The sequence below is a fragment of the Salvelinus namaycush genome, chromosome 3, assembly GCF_016432855.1.
Source record: "Salvelinus namaycush isolate Seneca chromosome 3, SaNama_1.0, whole genome shotgun sequence".
NCBI lineage: Eukaryota > Metazoa > Chordata > Actinopteri > Salmoniformes > Salmonidae > Salvelinus > Salvelinus namaycush.
In genome coordinates this window covers 86,654,278-86,669,239 of record NC_052309.1, presented here as the reverse complement: position 1 = coordinate 86,669,239, position 14,962 = coordinate 86,654,278, and the positions used below count along the sequence as shown (strand labels likewise).

Genomic DNA, 14,962 nt, shown 5'->3' with positions numbered 1-14,962 from the left:
AATCATGGACACGTGAAAGGTTTGAAAAAAATCCAGTGTCTGGAGATAAATGTCTCATTTAGGCATGACCATGACCTGAAACTCAGTGAACAAGTGAAATGATATTCCGTGACAAGTTCACGCAAAACAACTTGGTTCTTATAGAGTGGAAAAACAGAGAGAGAACAACCCCTGCAGCTCCACTGAAGACTGAATCACCTCCATTTTAATTACCACACCTCCAGTTCTGAGGGATGAGAGTGAAATATGTAAGACTGTTACTGAGCCCTGAGGACCAGAGAGGCTGGGTATAAGTGAGCTGTTATCGGTCTGCCATGATAACCCCCTGGCAAGACATTCTGGCTTCTGAGTGGCTGCGTCTGAAATGGTACCGTATAGACCTCTGGTCAGAAGTAGTGCACCATGTAGAGAATGCACTTTGAGACGCAGCCATTGTCTTGTATCTTGATACTCCCATTGGGAATGCTATGAGTAGGTTTCCCCTCATGCTGCAGGGGAAACTGCAGTAGTTCCAGTCTAAAGAATGTGGCAGCGTAAAGCGGAATGTGTGTACTGGATGTATGTTCGAGGGGGATTCCCATAGAAAACACAGTTACACAAGAATGCCTGCAAAGAAGGGATTCTCCATATGAAGAAACCAGTCCCAGCTTTAAAATGGCATGCAGCTTGTAAAGCCTTTCTAAGCACTACATAAATGTCTAACGTATGTCATGCTCTATAAAGGGTTCATAAATGTATAATGTATGTCATGCTCTATAAAGGGTTCATAAATGTGGCATAACTGTGTGACACCCACCAATGTCAAATATGCCATAACCCACTGTTAATTACAAACCTGTGCTTTATAAAAAGGGTGGCATAAGCACAGCTTAATAAATAATTCTTCACAAAGCATTTGTAACCTTGTCATGCATTGCAATGTCAGGATAGTGGGTTTGATTCCCGGGACCAGCCATATGTAAAAATGTACACATGCATGACTAAGTCGCTTTGGATAAAAACCTCTCCTAAATGGCAAAATTATTATATTTCACTAAAACACTTCTAGGATGGCCCAACCATTTTCCCTCTTGGGTGCATAGCCAATATTGTCCTCAACATTCCACAAAATGCTGTGCTGCAGGATGACAGGCTCTAAAGTGCTGTCATGCACAGAAAATGTTAGTAAAGCCTTTTGAAACTATTTCAAATTTGCCTAATAATGATTTTTTTGTCTTTCCAAATTCCGCAACTTTTCCTGGTTTCCCATTTTTTTTCACACTTTAATACAAAAAACTGAACTGCTTAAAACAATGCTTAAACCGTATCAGGGGGCAACTTTCGAGCTCTAAAATATATATCATAAAACCAGACATAACCAGTGCCTTCAGAAAGTATTCAGACCCCTTGACTTTCCAAATTTGGTAGGTTACAGCTTTATTCAAAAATGTATTTAAGTGTTTTTTCCCCCTGATTAATACACACAGACAAACCAAAAACAGGATTTTAGAAATGTTTGCTAACCCTGCCACTGTCTGCCGACTTCTCTTTTCTCGTTTTATTTAATAGGATGTTGGTGGGCAGAGTCGGGGGGGGGGGGTCGTCAGTGAAATGGGACACACTTGTGCTCGTATTTATCCCTGGGACACACCCACCTTTCCCCCATACATCAAGGACACTCCACGCAGACACACTTGTTTTTGGTTGTGGCATTGGGGCTTCTGTGTTCATTTGTTTTGGCACCTCTCAACACCCCTCATTATCACCATCTCTGCACGCATCCACACACACACACACACACACACACACACACACACACACACACACACAGTTACTTGGATATAGTTTACTTTATTTAATAAATATATGTTGGTTATTTCTGTCATGACGTTGGCCTGTTGGGGGAGGTTTATGACCCCCATCAATACCTTTCCCCTTTTTCCCCTCTCTACCGATGTGACTATTGAAAATCCCTTTAACAGAGTCTGGGAACATCAAAAGGTGGGAAACGGAACCCTATTTCGGTAATCTAAGCAGTTGAAAATATGCATTGGTACTTAATGAATCAGATCAGCTGGCGTCTGAGACATTACTGATAGGACGACAAACTGTAACTTGGAAAGTCTACACATTCTAGTTATCAGATTCACATGGAATTGTGCAATTTAAATGTTTAAATATGAAATGTAATTTTAGCTTCTAAATGAGAGAACTATGCGCAACTCAGTGGCCCCGCCCATGTGAACAGACATCGGTTGTAAACTATGAAACACGGCCCTCTCCCAAACCTATATAAGCCACTCTACGAAAATATAACTTTCTGTTCCAAGGACGTGAGGACTTGCGGTCCCCGCGTTAAAAAGGACACCTACAGAACTAAGCCAAGCTCAGCGTGAGCTCTGGTTGAACGACAAGAACCTAACGAAATTAGCATTTAAGATGACGGTCAACATGCCGAAAGAATGAATTGACTATACCAGCCAGAATATAGCATGAGCATATAGCATGGCAACGTGGTATGAACTTTTAACTCTTATTCACTAAAGTAGCGATACCCTCTCCACCAGCTAAACGTGGGCTAGGAGAGGACGGACAGACTATCCATTCTCCCACGCTCCAGTTCACCACTAGACATTCTTCAGAGGATCAGAGATCCATGCTGGACTACCCCACCTATCTACGACCAATCTACCGAAGCGCAGCTCAGAGTAAATATTTATTGCATTTAACTTTTTCAAATGGGCGGTTATTTAGAATGCACAAGATACTGTATTTACGATAGCATAGCTGCCGACGGCGCGTAAGAGACAACACCTTTTTTGCTCCTCAGTCTTCCCGCTCTTTCACTCAAACCCAACCCCCTTTCTTTGTGTAACCAGCCGTCGTATCCGTTCCATCCGCTAGGGACGTTTTCCTTTATGACATAATTTGCAATCAATGTATGATCCATTCTGTGTAGATGTAATTCTGTGTGATTATTTAGGTATTTAGTAAATAAATAAACCACATTTTGTATTGCTGATTCAACTTGTTAGCCAGGGTTCGTGAAGATAACCAATAATTTACAACTTTCAGATGAGACTAAATAAAGTGACGATTAAATATTGACTGCTATTGAGGTAAAAGATTACCAGGTTTTTAAGAGTTTATCCGAAAGATAACACCTCTATAAACATTATTTCGTGGTGCCCTGACTTTAGTTAATTACATTTACCCGATTAGCTTAATCAGGTAATATTAGTTAGAGTAATTATTTCATAGAATAGCATGTCATATCACTTAATCCGGCATAGCCAAAGACACAACATTTCTTTATCTCCCCATCGTCTCCCTCTGTTACAGGCTAAGAGCCAGTTCGTAACAGGTTTGACGCTACACGCTTGGCACACCTGTATTTGGGAAGTTTCTCCCATTCTTCTCTGCAGATCCTCTGAAGTTCTGTCAGGTTGGATGGGGAGCTTTGCTACACAGCTATTTTCAGATCTCTCCAGAAATGTTCGATGGGGTTCAAGTCTGGGCTCTGGCTGGGCCACTCAAGGACATTGAGACTTGTCCCGAAGCCAGTACTGCGTTGTCTTGGCTGTGTGCTTAGGGTTGTCGTCCTGTTGGAAGGTGAACCTTGGCCCCAGTCTGAGGTCCTAAGCGCTCTGGAGCAGGATTTCATTAAGGATCTCTTTGTACTTTGCTCCGTTCATCGATGCCTCAATCCTGACTAGTTTCCCAGTCCCTGCCGCTGATAAACAATCCCACAGTATCACGCTGCCACCACCATGCTTCACCGTAGGGATAGTGCCAGGTTTTCTCCAGACGTGACGCTTGGCATTCAGGCCAAAGAGTTCAATATTTGTTTCATCAGACCAGAGAATCTTGTTTCTCATGCCCTTTGGCTAACTCCAAGTGGGCTGTAATGTGCATTTTACTGAGGAGTGGCTGCCGTCTGGCCACTACCATAAAGGCCTGATTGGTGGAGTTCTGCAGATGTGATTGTCCTTCTGGAAGGTCTCCACAGAGTAACTCTGGAGCTCTGTCAGTGTGACCATCGGGTTCTTAGCCAGGGAGGTGACCAAGGCCCTTCTCCCCGATTGCTCAGTTTGGCCAGGCGGTCTATTCTAGGAAGAGTCTTGGTGGGTCAACATTTCTTCCATTTAAAAAATGTAGACCACTGTGCTCTTGGGGACCTTTAAAATGGTGCAGAAATGCTTTGGTTCCCTTCCCCAGATCTGTGCCTCGACACAATCCTGTCTCAGAGCTCTACGGACAAGTCCTTCAACCTCATGGCTTGGATTTTGCTCTGACATTAACTGTCAACTGTGGGACCTTATATAGACAGGTGTGTGCCTTTCCAACTCATGTCCAATGAATTGAATTTACCACAGGTGGACTACAATCAAGTTGTAGAAACATCCATTGATCACATCATGATCAAAGGAAACAGGATGCACCTGAGCTCAACTTCAAGTCTCATAGTTAAGGATCTGAACATTTGTGTAAATAGGTATATTTATTTTTAATAGAATGTGCAAACATTTCTAAAAACCTGTTTTCGCTTTGTCATTATGGGGTATTTTGTGTGGATTGATGAGGAATATATTCATTTTAATCCAGTTTAGAATAAGGCTGTAACATAAAAAGTGGAAAAAGTCAAGGGGTCTGAATACTTTCAAATGCACTGTATAGCCACCAGGATCCATATTGACCATACAGTTAAAGTCGGAAGTTTACATACACTTAGGTTGGAGTCATTAAAACTCATTTTTCCACTACTCCACAAATTTCTTGTTAATATAGTGTTGGCAAGTCGGTTAGGACATCTACTTTGTGCATGACAAGTAATTTTTCCAACAATTATATACAGACAGATTATTTTGCTGTGTCACAATTAAAGTGGGTCAAAAGTTTACATACACCAAGTTGAGTGTGCCTTTAAACAGCTTGGAAAATTCCAGAAAATTATGTCATGGCTTTAGAAGCTTCTGACAGGCGAATTGATTTCAGTTGAGTCAATTGGAGGTGTACCTGTGGATGTATTTCAAGGCCTACCTTCACACTCAGTGCCTCTTTGCTTGACATCATAGGAAAATCAAAAGATATCAGCCAAGACCTCAAAGAAATTGTAGACCTCACAAGTCTGGTTCATCCTTGAGAGCAATTTCCAAACGCCTGAAGGTACCATGTTCATCTGTACAAACAATAGTACGCAAGTATAAACATACCTTCATACCGCTCAGGAAGAAGACGTGTTCTGTCTCCTAGAGATGAACGTACTTTGGTGCGAAAAGTGCAAATCAATCCCAGAACAGCAAAGGACCTTGTGAAGATGCTGGAGGAAACAGGTACAAAAGTATCTATATCCACAGTAAAACAAATCCTATAAATCGACATAACCTGGAAGGCCACTCAGCAAGGAAGAAACCACTGCTCCAAAACCGCCATAAAAAAAGCCAGACTACGGTTTGCAACTGCACATGACAGAGATCGTACTTTTTGGAGAAATGACCTCTGGTCTGATGAAACAAAAATAGAACTGTTTGGCCATAATGACCATTGTTATGTTTGGAGGAGCGAGCAATGAGGCCTACAAACCTGACTCAGTTATACCAGCTCTGTCGGGAGGAATGGGCCAAAATTCACCCACCTTATTGTGGGAAGCTTGTGGAAGGCTACCTGAACCATTTGACCCAAGTTAAACAATTTAAAGGGAATGCTACCAAATACTAATTGAGTGTATGTAAACTTCTGACCCACTGGGAATGTGATGAAATAAATTAAAGCTGAAATAAATCATTCTCTATTGTTATTCTGACATTTCACGTTCTTAAAATAAAGTGGTGATCCTAACTGACCTAAGACAGGAAATTTTTACCAGGATTAAATGTCAGGAATTGTGAAAAACTGAGTTTAAAATGAATTTCGCTAAGGTGTATGCAAACTTCGACTTCAACTGTACCTGAAGAATACACACGTGGAGAGGTCATTTTATTCTCTTCACAGCTTTATCTAAAAGCAATGGCTTTTGCTAAATCATCAGCAAAGGAATAAAACAGACTGATTTTAGGAATAATGCAAAATGCATAATTTCTTTGACAAGTACAATTCCACATTTTTGGATTGACTGACTTGACTAACAGCGAAAACTAACCAGAATTGATACCAATATTATTTTTTTTACTTTACCTTTGTAACTAGGGAAGTAGAGTCGCAAGTGCCTTCCTGAGTTTAAGATCTTCTCCTGGAAGAGGTCACTTTTGTTCATTAACAGAATCTGAAAAAGATTTGATGACAATACAAAAATATAAAATTCTGATAAGACTAGCGCTTCATTACACAAGCATAAATAGCTAAAACAATGTCAACATTTGAACAATTTCTGAGGACAAAGATCATAAAATCAATAAAGATGCATGTCAAAAAGTTCTGAAAGTAAACCTTTAATCACTCTCCCATACATTCCTTCTAAAGTGTCACTCCTGACCTATACCAAGTCACATGACACACAATATCTTCCTAGAAGAGAACCAAAAAGACTGACAGTTTTTCAATTCAGGGTCCACAGCTGGTGTCAACCCTGTGAAAAGCACAGTAACAAATAAACAGTGCATTCAGATCTTTCCTTCCCACTGTTACGTTACAGCCTTATTCTAAAATGATTTTAAAAAAGGTTTTATCCTCCATCTACACACTACCCCATAATCACAAAGCGAACAGGTTTAGAAATGTTTACATATTTATAAAAAGAAAACCAAAATATATTAAAGTATTCAGAGCCTTTGCTATGAGACTCGAAATTGAGCTCAGGTGCATCCTGTTTCCATTGATCATCCTTGAAATGTTTATACAACTTGATTGGAGTCCACATGTGGTAAATTCCATTGATTGGACATGATTTGGAAAGGCACACATCTGTCTTTATAAAAAGGTCACACAGTTGACAGTTCAAGTCAGAGCAAAAGCCAAGCCATGAGGTCGAAGACAGAATTGTGTTGAGGTACAGATCTGGGGAAGGGTACCAAAACATTTCTGCAGCATTGAAGGTTCAAGAACAGTGGCCTCCATCATTCTTAAATGGAAGAAGTTAGGAACCACCAGGACTGTTCCTAGAGCTGGCCGCACGGCCAAACTGAGCAATCAGGCGAGAAGGGCCTTGATCGGGGAGGTGACCGAGAACCCGATGGTCATTCTGACAGAGCTCCAGAGTTCCTTTGTGGAGATGGGAGAACCTTCCAGAAGAACAACCATCTCTGTACCACTCCGCAATCAGGCCTTTATGGTAGAGTGGCCAGACGGAAGCCACTCCTCAGTGAAAGGCACATGACAGCCCGCTAGAAGTTTCCCAAAAGGCACCTAAAGGACTATCAGACCAAGATCCTCTGGTCTGATGAAACCAAGATTGAACTCTTTGGCCTGAATGCCAAGCATCATGTCTGGAGGAAACCTAGCACCATCCCTACGGTGAAGCATGGTTGTGGCAGAATCATGCTGTGAGGATGTTTTTCAGTGGCAGGGACTGGGAGACTAGTCAGGATCGAGGGAAAGATGAACAGAGCAAAGTACAGAGATCCTTGATGAAATCCTGAGCGCTCTGGAGCAGGTTCTCAGACTGGTGCCAAGGTTCACCTTTCAACAGGACAACAAGCCTAAGCACACAGCCAAGACAACGCAGGGGTGGCTTCAGGACAAGTCTCTGAATGTTCTTGAGTAGCCCAACCAGAGCCTGGACTTGAACCCGATCGAACATCACTGGAGAGACCTGAAAATAGCTGTGCAGCGACGCTCCCCATCCAACCTGACAGAGCTTGAGAGGATCTGCAGAGAATAAAATGGGAGAAACTCCCCAAATACAGGTGTGCAAAGCTTGTAGTCATACACAAGAAGATTGGAGGCTGGGATCACTGCCAAAGGTACTTAAAGTCCCGAGTAAAGGGTCTGAATACTTATGTGATTTCAGTTTATTTTTTATAAATTTGCAAAAATTTATAAAAACAGTTTTTGCTTTCTCATTATGGGGTAGTGTGTTGATTGATGTGGGGGGGGGAAACTATTTAATCAATTTTAGAATAAGGCTGTAACGTAACAAAATGTGGAAAAAGTCAAGGGGTCTGAATACTTTCCAAATGCACTGTACATCATTATAGCTTGTAAGAGAGAAAGAGATACCAGTAGCAACCTGAATATGTGGAAGACAAGAGAAATGAGCTTGGAGGTTGGCCCTACCACTGTGATATATACACATTCACCAAAAATAAGACTTTACTGAGTTACAGTTCATAAGGAAAATCAGTCAATTGAAATGCATTCATTAGGCCCTAATCTATGGATTTCACATGTGCATCTGTTGGTCACAGATATCATTAAAAAAAATGTGGGCGTGGATCAGAAAACTAGTCAGTATCTGGTGTGAGCACCATTTGCCTCATGCAGCGTGACTAATCTCCTTTACATAGAGTGGATCAGGCTGTTGACTGCAGCTTGTGGAATGTTGTCCCACTCCTCTTCAATGGCTGTGTAAAGCTTGTTGTCTATAGCTTATGTCTGCTCATACCATAACCCCATCGCCACCATAGGGCACTGTTCACAACATTGACATCAGCAAAACGCTCGCCCACACAATGCAATACACGTGGTCTGCGGTTGTGAGGCTGGTTGCACGCACTGCCAAATTCTCTATAACGTTGGAGTCGGCTTATGGTAGAAAAATGAACATTCAATTCTCTGGCAACAGCTCTGGTGGACATTCCTGGAGTCAGCATGCCAATTGCACACTCGATCAAAACTTGTGACATCTGTGGCATTGCGTTGTGTGACAAAACTGCACATTTTAGAGTGGCCTTTTATTGTCCACAGCACAAGATGCACCTGTATAATGATCATGCTGTTTAATCAGCTTCTTGGATATGCCACACCTGTGGATGGATTATCTTGGCAAAGGAGAAATACTCACTGTAAACAAATTTGTACACAACATTTGAGAGAAAAGGTTTTTGTGCACATGGAACATTTCTGGGACTTTTTATTTCAGTTCATGAAACTTGGGACCAACACTTTACATGTTGCGTTTATATTTTTGTTGAGTGTAATTAACGACAGAAAACACTCGCGACTGAAAACTGATTATGACTCACACATCCACAGTTCAAACGTCTTTTACAACCTTTTACAGTCTAAACGAGACAAATTAAAACAAGCTCGTTACACGCTTTTTATAAACAGTCCTCCCGGCCTCAGCGCTGATCTGAGAACACCTCAATTATGCCCCTTGTGTGGTAATTGCCTGTATGAGGCAATTAGAGGCAGTTGTGTCGCCTGCGGCTGGCTGGGCAGAGGTGGTTAGCAGGAGGCACTCTGGGGACTCCATGGGCTTTAATTACATCCACCGGGCTGTCCTCAGCAGGTCACAGCGTTGTGCTTTTATTTAACCTTTATTTATACAGCTCAGTCAATTAAACACCATGATGCGATGGCGACATGTTTGAACGTTGTGGAAAGTTCAGAAGGAGCTGTGTCATGTGGAACAGAAAGGCCTCTCGGACATGTAGAATAAGGAATCATGTCAGCTCCATATGTGATATGCCTGAAAGTGGCCCTGGGCTCTGCCACACCACATAGACAGCCCCAACATCAAGCACGTGACACTGGGAGTACAGGAAGATGTGTCCTCTAAAACCACTGATCCAGGGACATATGTTCTCCCCATAATTGAAATAAGGTAAGAATTGGGTGGTAGGCTAATCTGATGCTAGATCTGTCATTAAGGGCAACTTTTACCTGCAGCTGAATGTGGGTAACTGGAAGTGGCCAGAGGAGAAACCATCACTAAGGTGGACAAAGTCATTTGTAAACTTGATTGAGTGTGTAATGGTTTTACTTAAAAGTGACAATGTTTGGGAAAGGCAATCAGTTCGGAGGACTGTTATGGCAGAAATGTGTTAAGTAGGTGTTGTCAGACAATCTCCATGAGAAAACTTACCAATGAGGTACTTCTGAAAACTATGTTGGTGCAGATGGAGGTAAAGAGTTCAAGGCTCTCTTGTAGCCGGTTCTAAGAGGGAGAAAGAGAGAACAGAGAGAGAGCAGGGAGAGAGGGATATGAACAGAGCGAGCAAGCACGAGCGAGACAGAGATAAAAGGGGTGGGGGGGAGATTAAGAAAATCAATGATACTGGACATAAAAGATCTAAACAAAGTTTCACTCAATCTGTCAGATACTACTTCAAATATAGATGGTACCATACACAGCTTTAGGCCTTTCTACTGGTTTGTTACATTGTTCTGACGTAGAGAAGGTACTGTAGTGTACACAACATCCCCCTCTACTTTTTAATCAAAGCTGAGACTGAACAGCTCTAACTCCCTTACCTTCTGCTAAATGGTATATACTATCTATTACCATAGAGCGGTCCTCCATCAGGGTCATGTCGTAGTCACTGAGCGCCACAACAAACAGCACGGCCCGGACACAGTCAAAGTAGCTCAGCCACTTCCTCCTCTTGGTCCGCTGGCCGCCCACATCATACATCCTGGAGGTCGGCAGACAGACAACTTCATTCACAACTTAGAGACGAAGTGACAGAACTAATTATCAGGCTACAGCTTCTGGTGTCAATCATTTAATTTCCAAAGACTAGTAAAATATGTACATCACCCTCCACGGGGGATATTGTAAGGTTGAAAGCACTGAAGCAAAACACCATAAATAGTGTATGAACGATGGACAGACTTCATATAACTGATGTAAAGCTGAAGAAAGATTTGACAGATTGGTACAGTCACTTGGGGAGAGAGTTATTGGCAGCAGTGTCCAGATGCAACATGTGGTAAGAAAAACAATATTTATTTAATGTTGTTAACAGAACTTTCACTAATTATATCCTGTGTCATCTTGAAATGTGATTAACATCAATGAAGCAAAATAATTTACAGATCCATTCAAATTAATGAAAATAGTCCAGAATGTTGAACATAATTGACTGGGAAAATAAACGTAATAACTTCACACCCGCCCATCACAAATGTTTCCAACTTCCACATTTCATTGATTTGTCATTCTGTCCACACAAGGTGTCAGGCACAAGGGAAATGAGAGTTCCAAAATCAATGTGATTCTCCAGTTCCGCCTTCAAACATGTCATATCTCCACATCAGCTCACACTTCCCATCTATACTGAACAAAAATATAAAAATGCAACAAAGACAACTGAGTTACAGTTAAGGAAGTCAGTCAAATCTAAATAAATGCATTAGGCCCTAAATCGATGGATTTCACATGACTGGGAATTAAGATATGAATCTGTTGGTCACAGATATCTTCTTTTTTAAAGGTAGGGGCGTGGATCAGAAAACCAGTCAGTATCTGGTGTGAGCACCATTTGCCTCATGCAGGCGACACATCTCCTTTGCATAGAGTGGATCAGGCTGTTGATTGTGGCCTGTGGAATGTTGTCCCATGGATATTGGCGGGAACTGGAAGACGCTGTCGTACACGTCAATCCAAAGCATCCCAAACATGCTCAATGGATGACATGTCTGGTGTGTATGCATGCCATGGAAGAGCTGGGACATTTCTCATCTTCCAGGAATTGTGTACAGATGCTTGTGACATGGGCCCGTGCATTATCATGCTGAAACATGAGGTGGAGTTATGGCAAGACAATGGTCCTCAGGATCTCGTCACAGTATCTCTGTACATTCAAATTGCCATCGATAAAATGCAATTGTGTTCGTTATCCGTAGCTTATGTCTGCCCATACCATAAACCCACCACCACCATAGGGCACTATTCACAACGATGACATCAGCAAACCGCTCGCCCACATGACACCATACATTTGGTCTGCGGTTGTGAGGCTGGTTGGATGTACTGCCAAATTCTCTAAAATTATGTTGGAGGCAGCTTATGGTAGAGAAATGAACATTGAATTCTGGCAACAGCTCTGGGTGGACATTCCTGCAGTGAGCATGCCAATTGTACCCTTCCTCAAAAGTTGAGACATCTGTGGCATTGAGTTGACACAAAACTGTACATTTTAAAGTGGCATTTTATTGTCCACAGCACAAGGTGGACCTGTGTAATGATCATGCTGTTTAATCAGCTTCTTGATATGCCACACCTGTCATGTGGATGGATTATCTTGGCAAAGGAGAAACGCTCACTAACAGGATGTAAACAAATATGTACACAATGAGAAATAAGCTTTTTGTGCGTATGGAACATTTCTGTGATCTATTTTTGTTCAGAGTATATTACACCCAGCACCACCAGCAAACACTGGAGCACAGGCATAGGCCTACTGTACTCCAGTCTCTAGGGATTAACAACAAGATAGTAGCAGTCTGGTCACTTATTGTATGTGCTGTAACCAACAACTGAGGATTGTCTAAAGCACATACAGTAGGAGTAGAGCATTCTGGGTAAAACATTTAAACTCTCGAACTGGAAAAGTAGTAATCCATGTTGAATCCCTGTGAAGCTCAGGGTCTTGGTGACGGTGACCAATCTGCATCTGACGGTCACCAGGAGTGTGATTACACTACCCTTGTCAGAGACACTTAAGCCGGGTCTTTGGGGTCACATTTTGTTTTAGAACCGGGCAGAGCAAGGATAGCCTGGTCCCACACGGCATACAACTCTTCCATAGGTGTCATGTCATACAATGAACGAACACACAACACAGAGAGGAGTTAGCTAATTACTGGACTACCAGGCTACAGCAGCAATCCCTGAGATAACGGTCATTGAGGTAGAGTATTTTTGGAACCATTACAAGACTGCTACATGACTGGGTCTCTGATACACATTCATAAACGTTCTGCTTGTCGTGATGAGAAAATAAAGTTGACATTTAATGTTTCTGAAGTTCTGTTTCACAACCAACTGTATCCACGTCTAATACCTGGTCGTGTCATTGATCACGGTTCTACGTTGAAAGCACAAGAGTGGAGCAGAAGCATGATGACGTGACATGTTCAGAAGGCTGGAGCATGATGACGTGACATGTTCAGAAGGCTGGAGCAGAAGCATGATGACGTGACATGTTCAGAAGGCTGGAGCATGATGACGTGACATGTTCAGAAGGCTGGAGCAGAAGCATGATGACGTGACATGTTCAGAAGGCTGGAGCAGAAGCATGATGACGTGACATGTTCAGAAGGCTGGAGCAGATTACAAGGAGAATCAGCAAGGAGAGAAGGGGGTGTAGAGGGGATTTAAAGTGGTCATTAGGAGGAAACCTCTTGCTATTCCTTCTCTCTCTCTCTCAGAAGCACAGAGAGAGCGAGCGCATGAGCGAGCGCATGAGCGAGAGACATCAATATCTCATAGGTCTGATTCATTCCTCAGTATGCCGCCTCCCTTGCAGCTGTGAGGGGGTGTCTGCTAGCACTCCTCAGGCACCCCTCGCTAAGTCGTGAGAAGGACCAGACGGGGCCACCATGGGACATTAGAGCCCAGAGTAGGGCAATCAGCAGGGCCGGTTTATAACCCAACCCCTTCCCACCCTGGAGATCAGCATGCTCCTTTTGTGTACCAAGACACTTCGGGAAAAGTGCAGTCCAACAAATGATTGTGATCATCAGAAGGCAGTAAACAACTGTTTACTACACTGAAACACTACATTTCAGTTAGAAGCCCTGGCTCTTGGTTCGCTATAAAGCTGAAGGATAGAGCTGGTGAAATGGAACCACTCAAGTTCATAGATGGAACTTCAGCTGCACAAATCAATCCCCACATTTTTTTGAAATTGTTTTTCAAATGGGCACACATTTTGCAAGTGGAGAATAATATTTCACCCCCGGCTCTACAGTACTCATTACAATGGCAAACTCCATCTTCATTGCCCACGTAGTTTGGCATCCCCTGGCTATTATTCCTATGTGAAACATTTGCCCACATTTATTATTCAATAAGACCAATTGAATAAGACAGCAAAACATTTGACTGTGAAGTTAGAGGCATTGATATTGCATGGAGATCAAGAAGTCATGCAGATGTAAGGGGATTTGATTTAAACGCATATTTCAAGTGTCCTACGAACTTTGCTCAATATTTCATGATTCCATAGAAACAAAAAACTAAAACTCTATTAGCATCATATAAACTAGAATATTACCAATTGAGTACAAAAAAGCCTTAATCATTTTCTTAGCTGCCTTTATCCATTTATGCAATTTTGTGCCCTTTGTCCATGGCATCACATTGTGGGAACAAAGTTATATGGCTGCGGTATGATTCACTAAGTTTCACCCACCCCTCCATGTCACAGCAAGGCAAGGCAAGCCAAAATAGAACAAAGATTAATTCATGGCTCTGAGGAAGGTGTCTGACAAGCCAAATGTCTTAATTTCTGTTTGCCCCTGTAGTACATATTAAAATCATGGTAGACATCTGAGTGATCCTTTTATTTTTCTAGGAATAGTCACAATGTCGTGCCCAACGGTCATTTTTGTAGTCACGCTGGGCTGGAGCACGTCTGGGTACGCTTGCAGTTATGAATTCAAGCCTCTGGAAAACAGTACTGCATGTTGGGAAAGTGGTTGCCATCGGTTAGAACTAGAATACATGACGTGATAGTGATTCACCGACAATCTTCCTGCACAGTTCTCCTCTGCTCACTAGGAGACCAAGAAGCCAGAGACACTGACAACTTGTCTGAAGCCATTTTCACAATCCCACAGCTGAAACACCAGACTTACACAGAGGCTTCTTATACACACGTGAGGCGAAGAGGGGACATCGTCTTGATACTACAACAGTTTACTAGAATGAGTCAATACAGAATGTTGTACTGGTTTGAGATGAAGCACTATGGACATTCATAATAATGCTCATTTGAATATGGTCATACTCAAGGAACCATAAGATGACAGAGGAAGTCGGCAAGCAGAATTAGTTTTGAAATATCACCCCGTCGCCTGTAATCATGTAGTGTTGTCAGTATGACACCGACCCGCTCTAAACAGCCATATCACAAACCCATTCACAACACCACCC

General features: G+C 42.3%; 1 protein-coding gene across 1 annotated transcript in view; it reads right to left on the bottom strand.

Moving 5' to 3' along the window:
* LOC120044097 (guanine nucleotide-binding protein G(o) subunit alpha-like) overlaps positions 1 to 14,962 on the bottom strand; it is a 30,578-nt gene that overhangs the window by 669 nt on the left and 14,947 nt on the right. Inside the window, exons 6-8 of the mRNA XM_038988685.1 lie at positions 10,364 to 10,493; positions 9,944 to 10,015; positions 6,154 to 6,241 (exon numbers count right to left, since the gene is read on the bottom strand). Coding sequence (XP_038844613.1) covers positions 6,154 to 6,241; positions 9,944 to 10,015; positions 10,364 to 10,493 — 290 coding nt within the window. The remainder of the gene's footprint in view (positions 1 to 6,153; positions 6,242 to 9,943; positions 10,016 to 10,363; positions 10,494 to 14,962) is intronic.